Source organism: Saccopteryx leptura, chromosome 2, assembly GCF_036850995.1.
Source record: "Saccopteryx leptura isolate mSacLep1 chromosome 2, mSacLep1_pri_phased_curated, whole genome shotgun sequence".
NCBI lineage: Eukaryota > Metazoa > Chordata > Mammalia > Chiroptera > Emballonuridae > Saccopteryx > Saccopteryx leptura.
In genome coordinates this window covers 368,062,286-368,086,240 of record NC_089504.1, presented here as the reverse complement: position 1 = coordinate 368,086,240, position 23,955 = coordinate 368,062,286, and the positions used below count along the sequence as shown (strand labels likewise).

Genomic DNA, 23,955 nt, shown 5'->3' with positions numbered 1-23,955 from the left:
GGCGACACTAGCTTCAGTGATGAAAACCCTAGGAGCCTAGGATGGAGATGGGAACAGCAAAGTCCTTTTGAGGACAGTGGAGATGGTGGAAGACACCACTGGTCTGAGCTCTTCACTGCTGGGGCAGGGGTGGGGCTTGTCAGGAGAGGGCAGTGCAGAACTTCCTCCTATCTTCTCTCCCTAATCTTGTCTTAGAGCTAGACACATGTGGTGAGTATGCCAAACTTGGCTGTCTTCCTTCCTGGGGGGGAGGGACTGAGTTCACCAGAGACCCCTTTGCTTGTCACCTTCCATGTAGGTAGTCAGTTGAACAAAGGATGTCCTGAGTCTCCCAAATTCCCTCCGGCCCACAGTCCCACTAACCACAGAAACAGTGACTCACACAGCAAAATTATGGTAGGTAATAAGATTTACTGAAAACTTCTCAGCCACATTCAGTACTGGTTTGGTGGATACATCAGAAGGAGGTTGCATAACATTAGGCAGGTGGAGGGCGGGGAGGAGGATGTGCGGGCACGTGTGTGCGGTGTGCCTGTGCTGGGGCAGGTGGCTGTCCAAAGTGGTAAGTGGGTGTGTGTGCACGTGTGCACGTGTTTGAGTGTTGTTTCAAGAAAAACAAACCAGAAAAGGAAATGTGTTTTATCCCACTGCACATTGCCAAAAAAAGCCTTTCTTCTACCTGTAGCATCAAAAGGGAATAAAAAATGATTGATTCACCAAGATTATAAATAAGGTTCTTTGTTTTTCAAAAACTCCTATTAAAACATTAAATATCAGCTCTTTGGGGGGAGAAATACATTCATTTTAGGGAGACCTCAGGAGAGCGACCATCCTTTTGCTCCACCCCAATCGGGTGGGGGAAGGGAAGCCCCCAGAGGGCCCTGAGGGTCCCCTCACGTGAGCCAGGCGGCCACGCACATCTTGCCACTGAGGAGATGGCCAATGCACAATTTACAAACAAAACTGCGAATCCATTAAATTAAATTCAATGGGAAACACATATGTGATCGGTCCTGTCTTCACAGCCATTGGGGTAGGAGGGAGGGAAGGCGGGGTGCCACTCAGGGGGACTAGAGGTTGGGTTGGGAGGGTGTGTGTCAGGGCAGATAGTGGAAAGTGTCCTCCTTGTGGGAGCCCCAGTTCCTCCAGTGCTGTGTGTAATGGTGGTGTGTAGGCTAGTGAGGAGGGTGGGGTTGGGCACCACTTAGCTCTTGGGTGCCATTTCTCTGGGCCCTCCCCCACACTTTGGAAATTGATGGGAGGATTTATGTAGCACCTTCTCCAACCCCTGGCTTCTCACTGGGCTGGATGCTTCTCTCCAATGTTTCTTCTGCCTTCTCTGAAGGATAGAATGAAGAAGAGAGGATGGAGGCTGATGAAACCAGCCTGGAGCAGAGGGTCAGCGTAGAGGCCCTGAAGGGTGGAAAGATTCCAAGCTGACCTGGCTTCACCTTCCCTGATGGTCTGTGGAGGGGGTGGAAAATATGAGGAGCTCCATCCGAGGGCTGGAACATCTGGGATAAGATACCACTGTCCTGTTGTTATAGGAGCTGAGTCCTGTGAACACCTAGGAACAGCTATGGTTTCCAAAGTCACCTTGATACGGTTAGTAGCCCAGGTTACCACCTCCTTGGGTCCCGGAGCCCACCCAGGTGAAAGGACCCCTCTAAATCTCCTACAATTTGAGCCTGCCAGCTTCCTACCATTAGTAGAGACGGAGAGAAAAAGTCGGCTCTGGTGGCTCCATCCCTCTCTCCCAAGTCCATCATTGCCTAAGCCCAGAGATGGGGCCTCGGAAGAATGAGCTGGAGCCCTGTGGAGTTCAGGTCTCGCTCTGATCTGTGAGATGTGATGCCTCAGGCCCTCCCACTGCTCCAGCCACTGGCTATATGTGTGGGCTCCCTCCTGCCCTCCAATGTCTCTTAAGGAGCTGAGAACCTTTAGGGGGTGGAATGAACCCAAACCCCTTTGTCTCTGACTTTTCTCCTAACTCTGTCCCCGGGCAAAGGCTCTCTCTGTGAACAGCACTGATCTGCCTCACAGTGCAGGGCTTGTAAACAATTCAAGTCCTTCATCAGGGGGCCTTTGGGTGCCATCTGTCCTCAGGGATTTGATGAATCCAGATATCACTCCTGCCTTTCCGTAAAGGCTGCTTGATTGGCCCTACCAAACAGAGTCCTCCGCAGTTCTAGGGAAGTAGGGCTGGGGTATCATAAAAGCTTGGTGGTTGGGAAGGAGCAGGTGTCTCCTCTGCATTTTTTCAAGCTGATTTTGGGAAGCTAGGGCCCAACTTCCTTGGTGCTGCCTGCCCATGTCCCTTTCCCCCCCACCCTGAAACCTTCCTGATGACACTCCTCTCTTGTTTGGTGACCAGTGCCATCTGGGCTGCCAACTACTCCAGGGAGTCACTGTGTTCCAAGCCCAGGTCACTGACGTTCGTTGTTTGCAGCTCATCAGCCTCCTCTTCCAGTTCCTCTTCCTCTTCCTCTTCCATCTCATCCTCATCCTCCTCTTCCGTCCCATCCAATGAGTCGTCGTGTGCAGCCAGCATAGCCTGCTGCATGGCCATGGTGGCATTGTCTGAGGACAGGGACTGCAGGTTGTCCAAGTTGATGGAGCCTACGTGAGAGAAGAAGGCAAGGGTCAGCCCCAGGGACCCCAAGGGAAAGCTAACTGTACGGGCTCGTGGGGTGGTGAGCTGGACAATTCCTGGCACAAAGCCCCCGTCCACGTGCTTGTCGGCTCCAAGCAGCAGCACTCGTAGTTACCATTTACTGAGCATCTTCTATGTAAATATGTCAAATAGTTTTGACTTTTTCTAAAAATTCTGTAGGGTAGGCATTATTATCTTTTCTAAAGAGGAAGAAACCGCCCTGGCCTAATAGCTCAGTTGGTTAGAGCATCATCCCAAAGCACAGAGGTTGCTGGTTCAATCCCTGGTCAGGGCACATACAGGAATGAATCTATGTTCCTGTCTCTCTCTCTCTCTCCCTTTCTCTCTCTAAAACAAATAAACATTAAAAAAAAAGAGGAGAAAACTGAGTCTCAGACAGATACATCATTAGCTCAAGGTGAATAGTCAGACATGAGAAAATTGGAATTCTCTCCCTGGTTGTTTTAGCTCAAATTCTGTTGTTCTCACTCTACCTCACAAAACAATTGCCCATCACAGAGGAACTGCCAGCCATACAATCACATAAATGTATGTACACAGGAAGGTATGTACACACACACGCACACCTCGTCCCCCTCCACACAGAGCTGTTCTCATGTGCCGAGCTATAAAATGTCTTGGCTCACTGAATTATTCATTGTGCACCAGGTGACTGGCAGTTAAAAGTGTATAAGAAGTGTTTGATGGAGAAGCTGGGAAAACAAAGCTTTTCCTGGGCTCCATTCACAAGCTGGTTGCCTGTCCAGTATTTATAGATGGCTCTGACTTGTGCGGGACTGCGTGGACATCCACTGGCTCTTAGGATGAGTGGGTGTGGGAGTGAGGAGGGGGCTCTGTTGAGCAGTTCATACCTCAGATGACCACTAACTCCCACTGGTCTTTGTGAGACTGCTTTTGGTTTGTTAAAATAGATGCAAAAACATCCCCTTCTTTCTGGCTTACACACACCCTCTGGGGATCAGGGAGGGATAACTATTGTGACAGAACAGCCCTTGCCTCTTGGGCCAGGAGATGCTCAGCCCTTGAATCTTTGCACAGCTGTCCTGAAAGGGTCCCAGGGGCCACCCACCCACTAGTCCCCAGACTAGAGTATACTCAGCCCCAGTTCTTACCATCAGGATTTGTCCCTGGGGTGCCAGCCTGCTGCTGCAGCACCCCTGCAGCAATGGAGTTGGGCCAGAATCTTTGGGTGGGCCGGTGCTGTGACTTGATCTTCTTGGCTTTAGGGGCAGGGTCTGGGTTGCTGGCATCAAGCATAGGCTGCAGGATGCGCCTCCGGGCATTGATGAACCTGCCCAGGGGTGAAGGTGGATATCTGGTTAGTCACACTGGGTGATGGTAGGGTATGTGGGGACATGCATGTGTGTGCATGTGTGCATGTGTGTGCATGTGTGCCGAGATGGCTAAGCTGTTTCCAGAATCTCAGCAGCTGATCCACTGTACAGAACAGACTGGGGTCTGATCCGGGGTCTGAAAGGCCAGCTGGGAAAAAGGCCCTGGGCTCTGAGGAGCTCAGGAATCAAGTAGTATCCATAAAGCAGCATGGGATGAATGCACGAGGAAGGTCAGAAATCTCTACTTGAGACCCATCAGGATTGAACAGAGGAAGGAAGAGCCCCCATAGTCAAAGGCACTAGGCTCTGACTTCTCTCCAGAGGGCTGAGGGTTCAGATCAGGGAGCACAAGTCTTGGGTGTACTCCCATACAGCTAGACCTCTCTTCTCTGAGATTTCTATGACAGCCCAGCCACACACAGAGAAGGGGAGGTTGAGATCCCTGTGAGGTCGGAAAGGCCGACTCTTCCTCCTCCCTCCCACTCCTACCTGTGCAGAATGTTTTAGTTCACATAGGTGGGGGGTAGACCAGGTGACCATTGGTGGCCCCTCCAGTCCTTGGATGCAGGCACTTGTGTGTGTCTGCAGTGCAGGTGGGGCTGGGTTTTCTATCCAGTGATGTTCCTGGCACAGTTTCCCAGCAGAGGGCGCTGAGAAGCTGCAAATGAAGCAATAGGGACCTGTGTTGATTCTGGTTTTCTGCTTGGAGTCCAAATAGGAGGACCGGAGTAGTGGCTGGCTGGGACTGAGGCAGGACTGGGCATGCCGGTCTCTTCTCTATGCTGTGCATTCCCCTGCCAAGCCAGTGACCCCTGCATCTGAGAGCCTTTGGGTGGGCGATGCTAACTCACCAGTTATTTACTTGCAACAGGGTGAGGTTTGTCTGGGCCGCAATCTGCCTCTTCTCATCCTCTGTGGGGTAGGGGTGCTGAAACGAGAGACCAAGGGCTAATGAGGGGTGGACATGTGGTGGCCTGGTACCCTTAGGGACCATGCCCGTGTCACAAGCACTGCCTTGGATGAGGCAGCCCCAATGGTTTGGAAGCTCAAACTGGGGACAGTGTAATAATGTTTATTTCCCAAAAAGAATGAGCCTACGGATTGGAGAGTGGTGGCCCCCAAGCCTTTGCCTTCACAATCAGGGCCAGTGGTGGCCCCCATATAGGGCCAGGGCGGCTTCCCTCTAGTTCAATATCAATAGCCTCCAAAGCCCTTTATATCCTTCTCATGTGGTCCTCCTCCCCACACCGACCCCCAGCAGGCAGGGCAGGTATTGTGTGTGTGACAACTCACAACAGCCTCAGGAGCCCACAGGACTATCAGAAGGTGGTAATGGGGCAAATGACTCAATTCAAGTTAAGTTAACTGGTATTTACTGCGTGTCTGCTGTGCACCAGATTTACACCAGGCATCCTAGGAAACGGGGTAAATACAGTGACCCTTACTGTTCAGATAACACTTTATAACCTGTAAAATGTTTTCATGCATTTACTTTCACTTAATAAAGCATATCACAAAAACTCTCTAAGATTGGCCCGTTAGACATTGTCATTCCCATACTACAGATGAAGAAACTGAGTGGCTTCTCCAGTGTTGCCTACACTCTGGCCCTAGTTTGGAACTCAGCTTTTCGGATGTGAGTCCAGTTTTCCCCCCATTACTTCACGATGCCACTTTCCAAGATGGAGTCAGTGGCTTGGCGGGGGCGAGCGAGGAAGTGCTGCAGCTGTCTGCCACCGTCCCCCAGCACGTCGGTCTGTGCCGGGATTACAGGGGTGCCTCTCGCAGACTCCCGCAGACACCATGTCTTACTAACGCATCTTCCACGCGCAGACGACACACAATGACTGCATGTGGAAGAAAGAGCACAAAGCGGTAGGTGCCGTGGTTTGGGTAAGGAGCACCACCGAGGCTCAGCGGGAGGAGCGGGTGCTGGCCAGAGGGCGGGGAAGCCTGAACTGGTCACACTGAACGGGAAAGTTTTGAGGGGCAGTGGGAAGGGTCTTTCCAGCTCCCCCGGGTGGAGGGCCACATGATAGCTAGGTCTTGGTGTCTTTGTGTCCTTACAGGCCTCCACACAGCACCTGGTGCTCAGTAGGCATGCAACAAAGGTATGATGAGGGTCTGAATGGGTCTAAGCCCTGCCCTGGATGCCAGAGGAGACTGGGCGCTTCTAGAGCAGAGGGATAAGCCATCAGCCTCCTCAGGCCAGGATTTTCCCTTAAGGTTGAGGTGGTGTTAAAATGGTATTTGGGCTTTCTAAAGTCCCAAAGACTGGGACTCAAATTCTGGCTCCATCCTGACTCGCTGTGAGATCTCAGGCATGTCACTTAGCCCTGCATCATAAAGTCATCTGATGATTAACTGAAATTACACTTGCCGTGTGCTCAATAAGAGGTGGTTATTCATATTATTATTGGATGATGTCAGCAAGGTGCTCACAACTGTCTAAGGAATGATTCTGAAATCAAGAGCCTTGGGAGTACCCTCATCATCAGTGACAAAGGAAGCCCCAGCTCCGCCGGCCTCAGCACCCCTGGCTGAGGACACAGAATCGTGTGTTGTTTAATTCATAGCGCCGAGCCCGACAGCCATGCCAGGGCAGCGGGACTTATGATTCACACAATATTAAGATTCTAATGAGGACAGCACTTCAGTGTCACAGAAGGCAGTTCATCCTGACTGGGAAGAAGCAGGGAGGCTCGGAGGAGAAGCTGCAGGCCCCAGGAGGCAGAGGAGCAAGGACTCTCTGCATCCCGACACGTCCTGGGGAGGGGTGGTGCCCACTCCCCACTCCCTGCAGCTCCCGTGTCCCTCACCAAAGAGCCAAGCGGCCTCCTGTCCACGGCCAGCCGGTCTGAGAACACAGCAAAACTTCCCAGTTTTTCGTGGGGCCCACAAGGCCCTTTCCTGCCTTCATGCCTTTGCACATGCTATTTCCCTTGCTGGAATGCTTTCCCCACTTTCCTGCCTGAGTGAAGACCTGTCACAGATCAAATCCTCTGTAAGGCCTTTCCCAAGTCCCTGGGCAAAGTCAGTCCCCACTGCAATTGAATACTTGCATTTAGCCCACTCTGTGTTAACAGGTGTCTCCCCACTATCCTGGGAGTTGATCCCAGGTAGGGACCCAGTATTCTGAGATATGGTATCGCCAGTGTCCAGACCAGTGTCCAGCAGAGTAGGTGTTCACTGCTCGTGAATGGAGCAGATGAGTGAACCAACACGAAAAGGAGATAGCCAACTGATTTCCAAGGCTGGCCTTGCTAACTGTGCTGGTGCACCACCCTACAAATGCTGGGCAGCCACTGCCACCTGGGTGTCTGCTAGCGAGAGATCCTTGGCTGTTATGAGCTCCTAGCTGACAGGAGAAGGCTAGGCAAAAGGGGAAACCCTCTATGAACGGGCAGTGGGAAAGTCCACTCAGTGGCAAGGGAAGGGTGGGCAGGACCGATTAGGAAGGACTCCCCACAGAAGAGGGCCTTCCATGGACTTTAAAGAATGGCCAACCATCCTAGTGAAGGAGGGGGTGGGCCTTCTGGGCAGGAGCCCTGCATTAGGACTTATATTTAAGCCAGTCAGATGCAAATCTCTTCCACTCTAGAGACCTCCAGAGAAGGAGGCCTTCCATGGAAGGATAATGTTTGCTGTCTCTATGGTGTGGGCCTCCATGCTGAGTGAATGTCTTAAGTCCATAAATTGACATGCTCCCATTAAATGGAGAGAGATAAGAGGCTGTTTGTTCTCCACAGGTGAGGATACCCTTATCCTCTCAGGGTGCAGGTCCCACCACCCACCCACCCTGGAACCAGTCTCTCAGGAGGCACGTGTTGGAGGCCGTGGGTGAGGAACAGCAGTTGGTCCAGTGTGGGGGACAGGTGTGTTAGCCAGAACATTCCTGGCACCACATCTGAGTGCTCATGGGAGCAGTCCAGCTTCTACACGCCTCAGACCAGATGATTCTTGAGGACACAGTCAAAATAGCCTGGCCCCTGAACAGACCTTGATTTGGTCAATGCTACTTTTAGCACAATTGGAATGACTCAGGGCCAAGGACAGGATGAGGCATCAAATGAGACCATGGGAAGCCATTGAGCCATGGAAGCTGTTCTCCAATGACCATTGGAAGAACTCCTTTGCAGTCGGGAGGGAATGGCACAGGCAGCAGCTCTCTGGAAGTAGATAAGTCTTCCTTGAAAAAGAGGGACAGATGGGCTAGAACATCACCCATCCCTCTCCGGGTCAGCATGGAGCCTCATGTGATGAGGCAGTGCTGCCTGGTGGCTACAGAGGATGACCTCAGGAGAGGTCAAGTCCTGCAGCTGTGTGACCTTGGCAGTTCATTGTTTTCTGTCCTCCATCCTTAGTGTCCTCAGCTTAAACTAAAAATAACAAAAGAGTGCCTATCTCTGGGACTTGGGAGACGATTTAACGAGATGCTGCAGGTGAGGCATGTGTGCTCCGTGGGCACTCAGTATGATGGAATGACATCCCAACAGCACCAGGCTGTTGCTATTCAGTCTCCAGAGGAGGGAGCTGCAGGAGCCACAAAGAGTAGGTGGTTCATGGCACCACAGTCGCCATCAGCAAAGTCCTCAGAAATGTAACCTAAGCTGTTACCCCCGGCCCCTGACACTCCCCCTCATAGCCCACAACACAAGACCCATTTGGGTTCTATTGAAGCTGGAGGTACCTTTTAGTTCAAAGAATGGGTGTTGCCCGGGGCCCTGGGTCTGAAAGAAGCTTGACCAGGGCTGGTATATAGGTCCCTGGCCACTTCTGTCACTGAAAGCCCAGCCCGAGATTGTCCTTCCACTTCCCACCCCATGCCGATAAGCAGGAGGGAGAGGCCAAGGAACACAACGCATGGGAAGGAGAGGCCGCCAGTGTCAGTCTGCCCTGTGCTGGCAGAGGAGCAGGCCTGGAGCCAGGTCCCCTTCCCCATTCCCCGCCACGACCAGCAGCACACAGGGTCAACCATACCCTTCGCACTCCTGACCGACTGTGGGCATGAGGCCTGCGGTGGGCCCCAGCTCCACTGGCTTGGCATTACTCTAGCAGGGTCAGAGGCCCGCCAGAGGGATGCAGCAGGATGACCAGGGGCCCCGAACAATCCACATTTCATCATCACTGGCAGGGTGCACCCTGATTTCAAAGATCCTGAAATGGGAAACCCAAGCCTTTTAGTCCAGCATGTCACCTGAGGGTCGTCCTTGCTCCGTGCTCCATTCTTCCATTTGCTCCTTTTCCTCCCCTCCCCCTTACAGTTGTGCACACACAGAACGGCACAAAGAACTAAAATGGATAGCCTCACGTGCTGTCACAAAGACCCATGTGACCACCACCCAGGTCAAATAACAAGATACTGTTAGCACCCAGGAGCCCCCTTCCGTGCTCTCTCAATCACCAGCTGCAAAGATAACTTGGTTTCCATGGTAATGACTGTCTTGCTTTTCTTTATTGTTGTAGTGCTCATGTTATATATCCCTAAACATATAGTTTGGTTTTTGGACTCTATACAAATAAACCATATAGCTGGTTGTATTTCACTCCACAGTGTATATGGTGGTTCTGTGTAACTGTAGCTGTTCATTTTCATTGCTGTCTAGTTTTCCCTTGGAAAAATCAACTGTCTTCCCCTTCTTCACCCTCTTGCAATCTCAAGCTATCCTCCTTCCCTCTGGTTTCTATTTCAACCCATCCCTCACACTGCAGTTAGACCAGTATCTTCTTAACTCGCCTCCAAGCACTCAAGCGCATGCCAATGCCCTTCCTCTGAGCTCTGGACGCCCGCCCTACGCAGGATTACACCCGTCTGCCACCCCAACCAGCTCGGCTGCAAGTTTTTGAGAAAAGGGAACACTTCCACCTCATTAATGGGAAGAAAATGCCTGGCATGTGTTGTGTGTTTAATATGTCCTTGTTGAATGACTGACCACAGGGATGTGAGGGGTCAATGGTCCTTGTCCTCATTCCTGTGTATCTGTGGGTATGAAGGTGGGTGGGAGAGGGTGGGGGAACTTCAGGGATTCGGTCTCTGCAGGTATTCCACCCTGACCTAGTGATAGTGCTGTTCCCGCAGGGTTGTTTCAGGAGTGTTCATGAGTTCACGAGGGCAGGAGGGCGGGTACCTAGGAGTCCGCCAGGGCACCCCGCTCAGCTCTCTAGAGGAGTCTCCAGGCAGCAGTGAGAAGTACGGGAGAACACAGGATCAGTTCGCCAGCTTTGGTCCCTTGTCTCTCACCAGCTTGTGACCTCCAGCTCATTACTTAGTTTCCTCTTCTGTAAACTGGGGAAAGAATCCACCTACCTCTAGGCCGTCACAAAGATGGAATGAGTTAATATTTGGAGGTAGCTTAGAACAGTGTCTGGCATACTCTACTAGGGTTTGTTAAATAAATAAATAACAAAGAAAATAGATCTGCTGCTCGGTGCATGTGGCCCCGTCTCTGTAAAAGCCACAGGTTGCTTGCCTGACAGATGCCGTGAGCGAGCCGCAGCAGCCCCTTCTACATATGCATGAATGTGCTCCTCTCTGCAAATGGGTTTCACTTCCTGGTCGCTGGGACTGCTCTAGCCCCTGTGCACATATGATGGGGGTGTTTTCTAACCTGGGTCTCAGGCTTCTTGGGAGATGCTGTGAGGTTGAAAATCTCCCCTGGCCATTTTTCAAGTGGCCTCTCTGAGCTACAGGCTCCCATGGAGTGTGCGGAGGCTCAGTGCAAGCCACAGGTTTCCACACCCCTCTCTTTCCAGCTCCACGCCATCCGACCCTGCGGTTGACTAGTCTATTGTCAACCCGGCCTGCTCTTTGATGGAGACTCCCTGGAACTCACTGCTGTGAAAACAGCCAGTGTGGCCCATGCCCTGGGACTGCAGCTGTCCCAGGCATGCTTCCGACACTTTCCATCCTTCCTGGGGAGCTGGAGGGCAGCTTCCAGGGTCTGTTCTCCCTACATCCCCACAGTGAAGGGTGGGTGGGAGAAAACACTCATGTCCCAGGCAGAAATCCAAGACCTCATGTTTCTCTAGCACAGAAAGATGAACGCAGCCAGGAACATAGCTGGCCTAACTTCCCGCACCCAGGTGTGCCTTCCACCAAAGCTGAACAGGTGCCTGAGCTGCACGGAAGAGAGAACAGTCACAGCCTATGCTGAAGGGCCACATGGTCCCCAGGCTGCGAGGATGAGAATAAGGGGATGAGAGAGCATCATGCTCACAACTGGGAAGATGGGTCAGTCCCTTTGGTCAGAAGGAATTGCAGGCCAGGCAGGGGCATTGATGATCTGTCAAGAGTAATTTGAATCCAAATGATTCCTCCTTCTCCTCTTCCCTCCCAGTCCTAAATGCTAGCCACCTTCCAGGCCCAGCCCACATCCCAGCTCCTCTACCAAACCCTGTTAGTGCCATATTGCACAGGGTCCTGGAGGCCCCGAGGCCAACCTTTCCCCCTGGGCAAGAGAACTTCACACCAGAACTTTCAGCAATGCACTCAAAATAAGTTACCAGTGTGCAGAAATAGTGTCCTCAGCCCCAGGGTTGTTTGGGGGAATCCGGGGCAGCCAAAGTCCCTGGCTGGTGTCCAGCTGCAAGTAGCCTCATTTGTTTAGTTTGGTTTTCAAGTGTGCCGTCCCAAGTAAGATAGGAAGCGTGGCTCTGAGGTGCCACGGTCACTCAGTAAGGCAGCCCTCTGCCTTTGAAGGTCTGTAAGGTCTTGCTGTTGCACTCAAGGCCACCTCCTGACTCTCCTGGCCAAGCGTGCACGCTGCTCTCTGACACCATCCAGCCGTCTGCCGGCCGGAGCGCACGCTGTCCTGTGACATCACACAGCAGCTCTACCTTTCACCTCAGAAGAAGTGTTGCTATCCCTTACCGGATGCCTATAGTTTTCGGCTAACTCTGAACACTACAGAGTATTGAAGGCACAGAGTACTCTGTGAAAGTACTGGACGTGTATTATCACTGCATTCTCCAGGCACCTATGAAATAGGGATCATTATTCCCATTTTACACATGAGAAAACTGAACCCGGGGCGAGTAAAAATACTGGCCCCAGGTTATATAAGGAGTAAGTGGCAGAACCAGATTCACTGCCCTGTGTGTTTACCCACGTTCACTCCCCTCTGCACGGGAGCATCTGCTGGGCACTCTGCTTTCCTACATATTCCTGATCACTTCACCACAGGTAGGCCTTACTGTCTCTACTTCATGAAGAGGAAATTAACATCAGAGTAATTAACTGACCCTGTCAAGGTCAGACAGCAGATAAAAAAATGAAGCGGGGTTCAACCTCAGGTCTGTCTGCCTCCAAAGCCCTAAGGTATATGCTGCCCCAAACCAGCACACCTCTTGTACAGACCAAATATCCCTGGCACCTTAACCTTCATCATATGACATGCTTCCTGTCAGTCATTTGAGCACACATTTCCCCATCCTGGCTGCCCTTCTCTGGGCACAGCTTGTCAGAGGACCTTTTGAAATCTGATGCTCAGCCCTGGACACACTATTCTGGATGTGTCCGACCAGCACAGAGGGTCCAACTTCCCTCACCTCTTTTGATTCCTCCGTTCCTGAACCCTTGAGTATGTGTGTTTGTATAACAGCACTTGATTACGTCATGAGTTGATCACTCAAGGTTTATGCGTATAATTTATTCCCCTAATTAAATTATCAGCCCCTCGAGTGCTGAAATCATGCCCCATACCCGGAACATAGGTGTTAGCGGATAGATATGTTATTGGAATTTAGATCACATTTTCCCATAGAAACACGTTATTTTAAAAACATCTGTTTTCTGGGCTAGCTTCAAAGGCCCATTGAATTAAAGGTTGCTGTTCTGGTGGAGAGGACCCACGGTATTCGGAAAGGACAAACATGAGATCTTCCTCTACTTTCAGGGGACAGAGCTGGACCTGGCGAACCCGAGATGGGGAAGCACAGGCTACGGTAGCTTCTCCTTTTCTCCAGTCCTGTGCACACATCCCAGGCCCTCCTCTCACGGGGCCCTCGTGCTTTCCTGCAGTCAGCACTGGGAATCTGAGGCCTCTGGCTTCTGGGACTGCAGGGTCTAATCCCCTGAAACTGTCTGTGATGATGTAGATAAAGCTTTCACCAGATTCTCAGAAGGGTCAAGGGCCTAGAAGAGGCTAAGAATAATTGGCAGAAACCATTCCTATGGCACCCCATTGTGGCTTGCCTTCTCGAAATGCTGTGTTTAAAAATGTCCTAATCTTTATCTTCTACCACTAACAAGCTCTAGCACTTTTCCCATGAAGCTGACCTTAGCTGAGTGGGACTAGAAAAGCAAACTTTGGACTAATTCATACTAAATTGTGGATGAATGATGACCTCCTGGACCCTCCTGGGCATCTGCTTTTGACAGGGATTGTCTAATTTTAAATGGATCTCTGATGAGTGAAATTTTAGATTGCATGACAAAGTTAGAGGAAAAGTAGCAGACAAGATATTCTGGAACAATATGGACCAAGAATGGCTTGGTCTCTCTAAGCTATTTTCTTGTTTTTCAAGGTTTCCTTACTTTTTCCTTTACCGGTTCTCTAGAAATGTTAGGATTTCTTTCAGCATTTTCAAAGCAGGGTAGATGACAGGGACTTCGGAGTGCACCTGGAGGCCTTGGCAGCAATTGCTGTGTCTGTATCAAGACTAAGGGCCTTCACACCATATGTTTATTCCATCTTCACAACAGTGCTCTGAGTTGGAGATTGGGACCCCCATTTTACAGCAGAGGAAACTGAGGCCTCATGTGAGGTCAAGTAATTTGTCCCAGGTCCCCTGGCTAGGTAGAGGGGGCAGTGAAACTCAAATCCAGATCCTGCCACCAGGTACTATGTTCTTTCCTCTGCAGAATGTACTGTAAAGCTGCCCAGGTACTTGGGTGGCTATGGCCCAGAGAACAGTCATATTTCGTATGGAAAGGAACAGAATCATCCGGCAGGACATGGGGAGGCTGGGATCTGGAGCAGAGGGGATAGGCCAGAAGCTGGGGAGGAAGTGCAGCCCTCTCCCTCCACCGCCCCTGGAGATGACCCTCTGCTTGCGTTTCCCAGTCTGGGTTTGCTATGAAAGAATTGCTTCCAGCAGGAGTTTAGCTTCTTCCAGCCGAAATGCAACAGCGAGAAAATATCACTGGATTCTTCAGGGACCCAGAAACAAAGCAGCTAATGGATGAAACTATCCATTCTCACTGCAGCCTAACAGAAAAAAGGCTCAGGGTTTAGTCTCCGTCCCAGGAGCATTCTATCATATGAATACATTTCTGTAGCTGCTAGTGCCACAGAACAGTGGCAAAGACAAGAAGCCTCAGACATAGGACAAAAAAAATCAAAGAGTGCTGACTTCTGCTCAAGAGAAGGAAGACAATAGGAAAACCCAGCATTTACCAAAGAAGTTCACAGAACCAATTTCTGTTAATCAAATTTGCAGATGGTACAATGCTCCCCATTTCTTCTGTAAACCATCAGAACTGCTTGTCCACATTGTCCTGGATGTTTGAGATAAATAGGCTACTTTGCAGGATGTTCATTAGCTCATTTAACCACTTATCAGTAAGTAAGCAGTGTTTGTATCAAACTAGTTTATGCCAGTTATATGTGCTATTATAATCATGTAATATAATCAACCATTCTGCAAACCAATGAAATATGAATGCAAAAAAGAGTTATCGTTTAAAGCAAGCAAGCAAATAAACAAACAAAATAAAAACCTAAGTGAAATGCTATGGAAAGACTTGAGACTCAAATTTGCTTAAATATACTATCCAGTAATGTGCAGTGAGGCAGATGTTAAGGGGCTGGAATTCACAATAAAAATGTAGAAAGATCCTACATCTAGACTGCTTCCCAAATGTCAAAATTCTTATTCCATTTTAAATAAAGATGGAATTTATAGATGTTATATTACAGGAGAGGTTTGTGAAAGTAAAATGACAAACTTTAATCAGGAAAAGATCTTGCCCCCTATACAAAAGATTAGCAAATAAGTATGTATACATATATCTTTTAAATTAAAGCAAAATATATCTTTTAATGATTGTTCCTTTTTTTAACCAGCGTTTCCAATCAACATATTTGCTGTCCCCACTGCACTGGACATGAGAACATCTGTGTATTGATTTTTGCTCTTTTCATACCTTTTGCACTCTCGGTTCCTAACCCCAGCCAGTGATGACCTGCCCGAGACAGTGTCTCTGCAGAGTTTACTTTCCTAGAACGACAGTCTCAGATGGTTCTCCCAAGCAACAGTGAAAACAAGGGAGACTTAGAGTGATGATCAGATGTGTTTGGGGAAAGCTTCAAGCCATACCCCCTCCTGCAAATTCAGAATTCCCCCTGGCACACTAAGAATAAAGAAAAGCTAACTTTGTATAACCCAGATTTCCACAAATCTTTCTTGGGAGCAACATTCTAATGTCCTGCTATACGAGACAGTCTGGGAATCAGCGTCAGGACCCACAAAAGAATATAATGTGTGCTCCCAGTTCTTGAGCAATTTGCAACTCAGTCAGAGACACAAGACATGTAGATTTGATACTCACATACCCACACAGAGCAGGTAAGTAACAGTATTAGTCAGTATATTCTTAGATATGGGAAAATCAGTAGGTGTGACAGATCAGAACACCAAATCAGCCATTCACCTCAAATCGATTTTCACAGATTTAGGGCTTAGCCTCAGAAACTTGTTCTTGTTCCACTGGTCTAGAAAGTTTAAAGGGCACTACCATTTCTTAAGTGGGATTATGTGTCGGGCATGGCACTTCAATACATGTGATCTTACTTAATTTTCATAATCATAGAAAAGGGATATTATCTTTCTTTTTCTAAGAAATAGACTCAGTGAGGGCACAGCTAGTGGGAAGGCCCATTTGTTTGGCTTCATAGTCTGTCTTCTTTCCCCTACACCTCTTTCCGAGCTGGGGCGGGGGGGGGGCAGGGGGCGCATGTATCTGTGTAACTAGGCTGCTCTGCGGCCAGCCGTGGCCTGCAGAGGACAGCTGCGTTATGCACTACCCCTCACTCTGAACTTCTTCCTCTCCTCCAAAAGTTCTGAGTTCTGAGGGCAAAGGCCCCGGGTCACTCCCTTGTCCTCTCTCGATGGCTGCTGAGACGGAGGTATTAGCTGGGGGAGGACTTTGCCAGTGCTAAGTGCTTTATTAATAGCACCAGCTCTGTGTGCACTCTGAGCTGGAGACGGTCCAGGGGGTGGGAGGGTGTGGTCACCTCATCTTACTCATGCTTTTCAACAAGTACTCCCCATTGTCCCAGATCCCTTGTGTGGAGCCCATTTGGTTTCTCCTTCCCTTCTGCTTTGTGCTCAGAGTAGCCCTCTTTTCCACCTTGACCTTCCTCTGCCAGCCCAAGTCTAGCTGGAAGTGGCTGTGGAGTAGGAAAACGACCCTGAGCTAAGGAGGAGGCTCAGTAGGAGGGGGCGACGGGGAGGGTCATGACTGAGGTCAGAGGGAAGGCACAGCCAGGAGGGACCCATAGGATGGCTCTCCAGCCTCAGCTGCTGAGCTATATACATTGGGAGCGGGAGGCAGCTGAGGAGGAGCCCATGTAGATTTTGGGGGTCAGTGAGGGGTCCTGACCTGGGTGTCGGGCTCTGGGGCCTCCTCTCGCTCCTACACCTGCCTCTTCTTCCCCTCAGAAGTAAGTTTGTAGGTATGTTCACATCGGTCTGCAAAAATGCATGGGGGTGGGAGGTGAAAAAGGGGAGAAGGGGCAGGGACTAACATGCGTTATGCTCCAGTGTGCCAGGGTCTGGGCGATAATTTTGTTGCTTCATCAACATCCATCTTCACAAAATGGAGGGGTGGCCAGGTGACAGAGTGAGGGGTGGGGCCTAGGTTAGAGCCCAGGTTTGGCTGCCTCAGAAGCCCATGAGCTTTCTCACACTCTCAGCCCTCCAGCCACACCTCCCAGCCCCCAGTGCAGGAGACAGCTCTAAATCCGTGGCAGGAGGGTGCTGAGCTGCTTCCATCTGGGGCACAACAGACCAGTGTACAGAGGGTCCCACCCAGAAGCTCCTCTTCCCATGGGTGGGGCTCAGAGCTGTCCCGTGGGCACTGGGCCCCTGGGGCCATGGAGCTATTGCTCTCCGGCAGTGTGGGAACCAGAGTGGGCAGGAGACCTGGGTGTCCCCATCGAGAGCTCTGGGTCCTGAGTCAGGGCTGCTCCCAAGAGTCCGGGGCTGGCCCTGGTTCCTTGGCTTCATCACTTGGTGCTGGGCGTCACTCCAACCTCTTCTTCTCACCTTAACCCTCAGCTTTCCAGCCTCTTCTCTCCAAATTTGGTTACTGTTTGTTCCCTGGGGGTGTTTCAATAGGTACTCCCTCAGCAAATGTCTGATGGCCCCGAGCCCCTAGATTGTGTGTGGGGGGGGGGAAGAGGGGATTGACTAGGGATATGCTAGCTCCGGCCCCATAGCAACCACCCCAGGGCAGTTCTTCCCATCCACGGGGCACACATCATTGCCAAGGCAGGGTCCCTAAGAGCCCAAATCTGAGAAACACTGCCTAGGCCTAGGCTCCATTGCTTTTGGGGGCACACACATTTTAAATAAAGGACTATGCATTGACTGCTTGATTGATTATTTCCCATGATACATTTTATTGAGAAAGAGCTTCTTTACTTCTGGTTCTTCCCACACTTCACAGGCCAAATATGTCTGTGGATATAGCCCCAAGCTTGGTGTAGGTCTTGTATTTGTATATCTACGTCCTGCCAGTCCAGGCCAAGAACTTCCAGACTGCTGGGCACCCATCTGTGCTCACAGATTCTACCTCCCACCCTGGGCACACACACACACACACACACACACTCACACTCACTCTCTCACACACACATACTCAGCCAAGGCAGTCACTGACCTTACGTATTGCAATGGCTCTTGGATAGCGCTAGGGGACTGAAGTCATTGAAGGAAGTCCTGACATTCGCCCGAAGGCCTGTTACTGCACTCAGCCTGCACACACAGAGCTCCCCTCTTACTGGGGTACACAGCAGGCACTGTATAAGCAACACATTTAAACCTAAGGTTTGCCTCCGGTTCCCAAAAGCAGCCACAGAGGCTAATGAAAGCATGTGCTTGGCATCACAGAGCTGAGCTGGTTACGAGAGGAAGCTGGGCTGCAGCCTGGGCCCTTCCAGAGTCATGGTCTCCACCACGGCTCCCCTGCTCTGCACCTTGCCTGGTGCTCTGAGCAGAAGGAAGGGGAAGCAGAAGACACCCTCTGCTTACTCAGCGGTGGTGACTCTGGGAGACAGGAGAGCATGAAATGAACATTTTCTCCCTTAAGAGAAGGGCAGGGTCAGCATGGCGCCTGTGGGAGGAGGGCTCTGGCCAGGTAGCCCAGCTCCGGCTCTCACAGAATCTCACTCTGTTCACGAAACAACTCTGCACACTTGCCCAGTATTTAAGTCTCTTCAGAATACGTCTGTCCCACACCCTCTTTGATGTCATCCTTTTTCTGAGCCTCCCCGCTGACCTGGCCTCTGGAGGGTGACATCCTGATCTGAGAGCCGTTCCCTGAGGCCGCACCCTCAGTGGACCACGGGATGACAGTGGAGTCTGGTACCCAAAGGGCCACTCACACTGCACACTGCACCTCCACACCCCCAGTACACACACACTCACCATGAGATGCTGGAAGAGCCAAGAACGCATGATATTGGTGGCATGCTTGGGCAAGACTCCTCGTTTGTTCTTGGACTTCTTATCCTCATTGTCCAGGAGGGAAGTGAGGTCAAGGTTAACCTTCAGGGCACGTGGAGAAAAAGTCAGCATCAGCAGCCTGGTGGGCCAGCAGCTAGGGACCTGTTGCCATAGTGATGGCAGGCTCTTGCTGTCAACCCCCTTCCCAACTCATTTTAGGACCCTGGGAGGTCACTTTCCCCTCACCTCACACTGGCTCCTGAGAGAATGGAGAAGGAAAGAGGATAGGAAGGAGGGGTAGGGAGGTGAAGAAGGAATGAGAAAGGAGACAGAGGAAACAGAGCCATTCAGAGAACACGAGAGAGACAAATTTGCTATAAACCATCCAATAGTTAGCATTTCTGGAGGAGTTTAGCATTTGCCAAGTGACTTCTGTCCATTACCATGGTGAGCCCTTTTGTGCCCCGTAGGGTGGTAGGGCTGTGTGCAGTTACTTGGTGTTAATTCCCCTTGTCTGGACAAGAACTCTGAGGCTCAGAGAGGTTGGGCGACTTATCCACAGTGACTTCAGATCCTCTTACTCTGCCCTGGCTCCCTTCTGCATGTGTTCTGCCTCACTAAGCTCGAGTGGTTCCAAGTGGAGATCAGACATAGAGGGTGCAGGAGCCTTTGATGTAACGGGGAGGCAGCAAAATCCCAGGAGCTGATTAAACCTCTCCAAGACACAACTTCTCATCTGTCAGTGGGGGTGATGTTACCTCTTAGAAGAATTATGAGGGGTAAATGAGTTACTTGTGTAAAGTGTCCAACAGGTGGTAAGTGACCATGGTTGCCCTCCCCCACACGTGCACACACTTGTACACTCACTCACCTGCGTGTTCTGGATCTGGATGGCTCCCTGGGGGATTGCTTGGGTGACCACCTGACCCTGGGAGGTTACCATGGTAACTGGCTGGTATAAGGCTCCACCTGAGGAGACAACCAGTTTTTGTGTCCCTTGTCATGGGGGCAGGTGGAAGTGAGGGCTTTCATATGTAAACACTTTCTGCTCTGGAGATATTCAGCCCCTGTGGAAAGGGGTGGGATGGGGGCAAGTGTTGGGGGAAGGGACAATAACTTTGCTTGGTCTCTGAGGGGCTCCTGAGACTTTGACTCAAATTTGTTCCAAACCATCCCAATGAAGCCTTGCTGCTGACCATGTGTGAACTTACAGAACACCTCAGTTAAGAAAGTCGGCAGGAAGCCCCTCCATTTCCTAGGACATTTGTGCAGGGTCCTGCCCCTCAACCCTGGAATCCCCTTGGGACCAACTTTTCTCTTCCCAGGGGTGTCCCCACAATCCCCTGCACCAACCTGACACCACTTGTGAGTTGACAGTTGTCATGGCGATGTTGCTCTGCTGGAGTGCTGAGGCTGGGACCACAATCCCCTGGGGGTTATTGGAGACTCCAGACATGGAATTGGGAGAATTCTGCAGGAGGTCCTGGCAGTAAGGGAGTGTGGTTCATGACAATGTTGCTAAGAGCTTAGATGCCACAGCCTAATTCCTCCTTCCCAGTATACCCCTTCTGCCTTCCCTCCTCCCTCCTTCCTGCTCCTACCCCCAGACCCAAATCTGAAAAGCAATCCTCAAGGCTTCCAGAAAGAGTAAATAAGAAGGCTAAATATTAAAAAAAAACAGCCAACCAACAATAGTCACTCATTTAGTCATTTCATTCTCCTGCAAATCTGAGACATAAATTATCCCATGAACCCGTGATCCCTACTTGGCCTCATTTTGTTATTTCCACTGTTGGTGCCCTGGTTCCAACCCCAGAGATTCTAATTTACTTGGTCAGGAGTGTGACTGAAGTTTGGGGGATTAAAAAGCTCGCAGGTATTCTAACAAGCAGCGGGCTGCGAACAAGGCCATTACCTCTCTGCACTGGTCACCCTCACACTCAGGGCGCTCCGTGCAGCCCCGCCCCGCCTCACTTCCCTGCACACCCAAGTCACAGCATGTATGATACCAAGTCCGCACACACACCAAGTTGCCGCTAGGTTTTATCTTTGTATCCTTAGCACCCAGCTCAGTGCCTGGCATCTAGTAGCTACTAAAATACTTGTTAACTGATAATACAAAATAGCCACCCTGGGCTGTTCTAACCCATCTTCTCAGGCAGCGATGTTCAACTAGTGCACCTCAAGAATTTTTAAAACACCCAATACTTGAGTCAGGGGCACTGACCTCTTTTCCCTTAGATTGTCCAATAAAAAAATGACAACGCCAATACAACAGCAGTCTGGTGTGATAAATCAAAATTATACCTTTTTTTTTGGTCAGATCAGCAAAAAATATATTTTTTGGTGTCCACAGAATGTTAGTAATTAGTTTATGTGTGCCATGAGATGAAAAGGTTGAAAATCGCTGTCCTCAGGGCACCCCTTAGGAGCCTCACCCTCACACACAGGACACTAATTGACCCCTTCGTTTTCCTCAGGCTCCGACACAGACTCCCCCTGCCAACAGAGTCCCTTTGCTCCACAATGTCCACATACCAGCCCCATCTGCCCAGTGCACAATCCTTGCACTAGTGTCTGCAGCGGCCAAAGCAGCTAGAGCCGTCTTCCTGGCATCTGGCTCCCTCACTGCCATTTAACAGCCGGGCAGGAAGTGCTCCCAGTTGATGTTGAGGGGCTGCGGCCAAGGGGACAGACTGGGCCGCAGGCCACAGAAGGGGCAGTGAGCCCTCCCTGTTTGGTGGCTGGGCACCAGGGAGTTTGTGAGGAAGGAACTGGGTGCGTGAGAGGTTGGGTCTCCAGGCTTTATCTGGAGGTGAGACAGGCAGCAAACAAAATGTGGCAGAAGGAGCCGGGAACTTGCTTGGTCTCTCACCCCTTAGACCACAGCTCCTCATCTGAAAACAGGCCTTGAAACGGAGGTCCACTGACCACCAGAAGCTGACATTCCCATGCTCAAAGCTTGGATTCCTAAGGCATAGGCTGTAAGAATTTAGACAGGTAAACCATCAAGAAAAAAGACCAAACAGGGGGAGAAGAAGACCCCTGTAGCTTAGTTTTTGTTCGAGGACGGACAGAAGCTTGAGCCTTCATCCCCAGGACAGGTCTAGAGTGTGGAGTGGGGAGAAACATGTTTTGGGAGGAAGCTTTAGCCAATGACTGCCTATCTGCAGCAACAGAAACAGGAAGAGTATCCAAGTCTCACAGGACAACCATGGTGGGCCACCTCCCAGACTCTGGCACCCGGGAAGTTGCAGAGCCTCTAGGGGAAGTGGTGGTCAGCACTGATGTACACAGCTCAGTGGTCAGCCCATGAGTCCCCTCAGCATCTCCTCCATAGCTGCTGTATTCACCCTCCTGGGCTGCGCCGATGCCAGGGAGAGAGGAGCAGCTCCGGAGAATTGGAGTCGCTCTCCCTCCTCCACCCATCCATGATTGGCAGGTTCTCATCTGAGGCCTCACATCTGTTCTTGGCTCACCTCTGCTGCTGTGACCTTGGGGCAGGGGAGGGCAGCTCTTGCCCTACCTTCCCCTTTTCTGGGACTCTGTGAGCACCTCCCAGCCAGTGAGGTTTATTCTTTGAGCTGAAATCTTCGACTTCCCGCTTACGCAGTTCAAGTCTAACACTGAGTCTGACTTGCGGAAGCCTAGAAACTGGAAGGGCCCTTAAAAGCCACATATTCCAACTTTGTGAGGTACAAATAAGGAGCTGAGGCTTAGAAGCCCAGGAGCCTTGCCCAAGGTCCCCAGTTGGTTAGCAGCAATAGGACCACAGAGCCCTCCTTCATCCACAACTACTGAACACTCACCTTGTGCCAAGAACTGGGCTGCACACTGCTCCTTGAATCACAGAGGTTCAATAAACACTTATTGAAGTCAAGGTGAACAGACAACCCAAACCCAGAAGCATATAGGCACCTGGGCGCCAGAGGAAAGACAATGGATCTGGGAATCAGCAAGTCAGGGCCCTTCTGTGGGCCCCAGGGTCCTCATTTATACAACGTGTCTGCCCAGTGCTCACATCCAATCACCCAGAAAGCCTGAGTTTTCACCTGTGCATCTGCTGAAAGGTTAGGCTACCCTCGTCCAACATCCCAGCCAACCATTCTCACAGGATGCGAACAGTGTTGATATTATTTGAAGTTAAAGCAAACTTGGAAGGTAAGTTTAATAGAGGAGGTGGTTTTTATGCAGTGACCCTTAAACTCACGGCCATGACTTTTCAATGACCTCTCATCATTGAAATGATGATGTTTGGACTTATCCTCGTCATGGTGTTTCTCATTGGGTAAGGATATTGGGAGATTTCAAACATAAAATGTTGCCCAGATTTTCTTCCCCCCAAACTACTAAAATGTTAGAAAAACACAAAATCAGTAAAATAAGCACAAAAAGTATGCCATGGGATTCAACCCACACCCACCAGCCAGAGGCATAAGGCGGAGCCATCACTCTCACTGGACACTCCATCTGCTTGTTCAGACTCTGGCTGGTTTCTGGCCTGTGGCTGGGCTCATCTCTGCCAGCCCACCCTGTTGGGTAACTAAGGACAATGTATGTGTTGGTTCAGACCCTTTTCTTCCCTACCCTTTCCTTCAACTCTGGGTCTCTGCTGGGAGGTGCTGAGAGGCAGCCAAGTTCCATGAGCAAAGGAATGGAATGGAGAACTTCAGAGGTAGAGACCCATGGCAGGGCCAGGCTGGCTACATCTTAGCTGGGCAGGAAAAAAAAAAGCAAAATCCTGGCATCCTCAAGGTCTGGGGAAATGATATTCATTCCTTAACTCTCCTGACCATTGAGATGTTTTTAAAAACACATTCTTTAAAACACATTCAAGAACACTTAATCAGACCTTCAGTAACCTGTATTTTTACTAACCTCCCTCAGGTGGTCCCAAAGATCAGACGGGTCTGGAAGCCATCCATCTATTATACACACTGAATACTAGCAAGCATTCTTTCATCACGCTATTTCGATTTAATCTCACCACTACCTATGCTGTCAGCAGGAGAGAGATTATTCTGTTTGCCTGAAGAGGAATTGAGGTCCAGAGAATGGAAGTTATTCTAGAGTCAAGTAGCTGTGCCTCAAACCCAGGTCTCTTGGCTCTGAGTGCCATGCTGAAGCTCCCAGAGAAATGCGCTTTGGGGTCAGACAGCCAAGCACCCACATGAGCACAGTGACTGGCACATCTAAGCATGCAATGAATCTTTTCCCACTTTTTTTGGTCAAAGCCACTCAGTTAGGGAGTGGCACAGCCATGAGTGAAACCTGTCC

At 50.5% G+C, this 23,955-nt stretch overlaps 1 protein-coding gene across 5 annotated transcripts in view; it reads right to left on the bottom strand.

Annotated features, from left to right (window-relative positions):
* Positions 1–756: 756 nt before the first annotated feature.
* The window catches only part of PKNOX2 (PBX/knotted 1 homeobox 2), a 259,555-nt gene continuing 236,356 nt past the window's right edge, over positions 757–23,955 (bottom strand). For all 5 annotated transcript variants that reach the window (XM_066365135.1, XM_066365140.1, XM_066365136.1 and 2 more), the window contains 6 exons: positions 20,032–20,161; positions 19,550–19,647; positions 18,661–18,780; positions 4,860–4,936; positions 3,787–3,965; positions 757–2,619 (listed from right to left, as the gene is read on the bottom strand). In XM_066365135.1, coding sequence (XP_066221232.1) covers positions 2,393–2,619; positions 3,787–3,965; positions 4,860–4,936; positions 18,661–18,780; positions 19,550–19,647; positions 20,032–20,161 — 831 coding nt within the window. In that variant the 3' untranslated portion in view covers positions 757–2,392. The remainder of the gene's footprint in view (positions 2,620–3,786; positions 3,966–4,859; positions 4,937–18,660; positions 18,781–19,549; positions 19,648–20,031; positions 20,162–23,955) is intronic.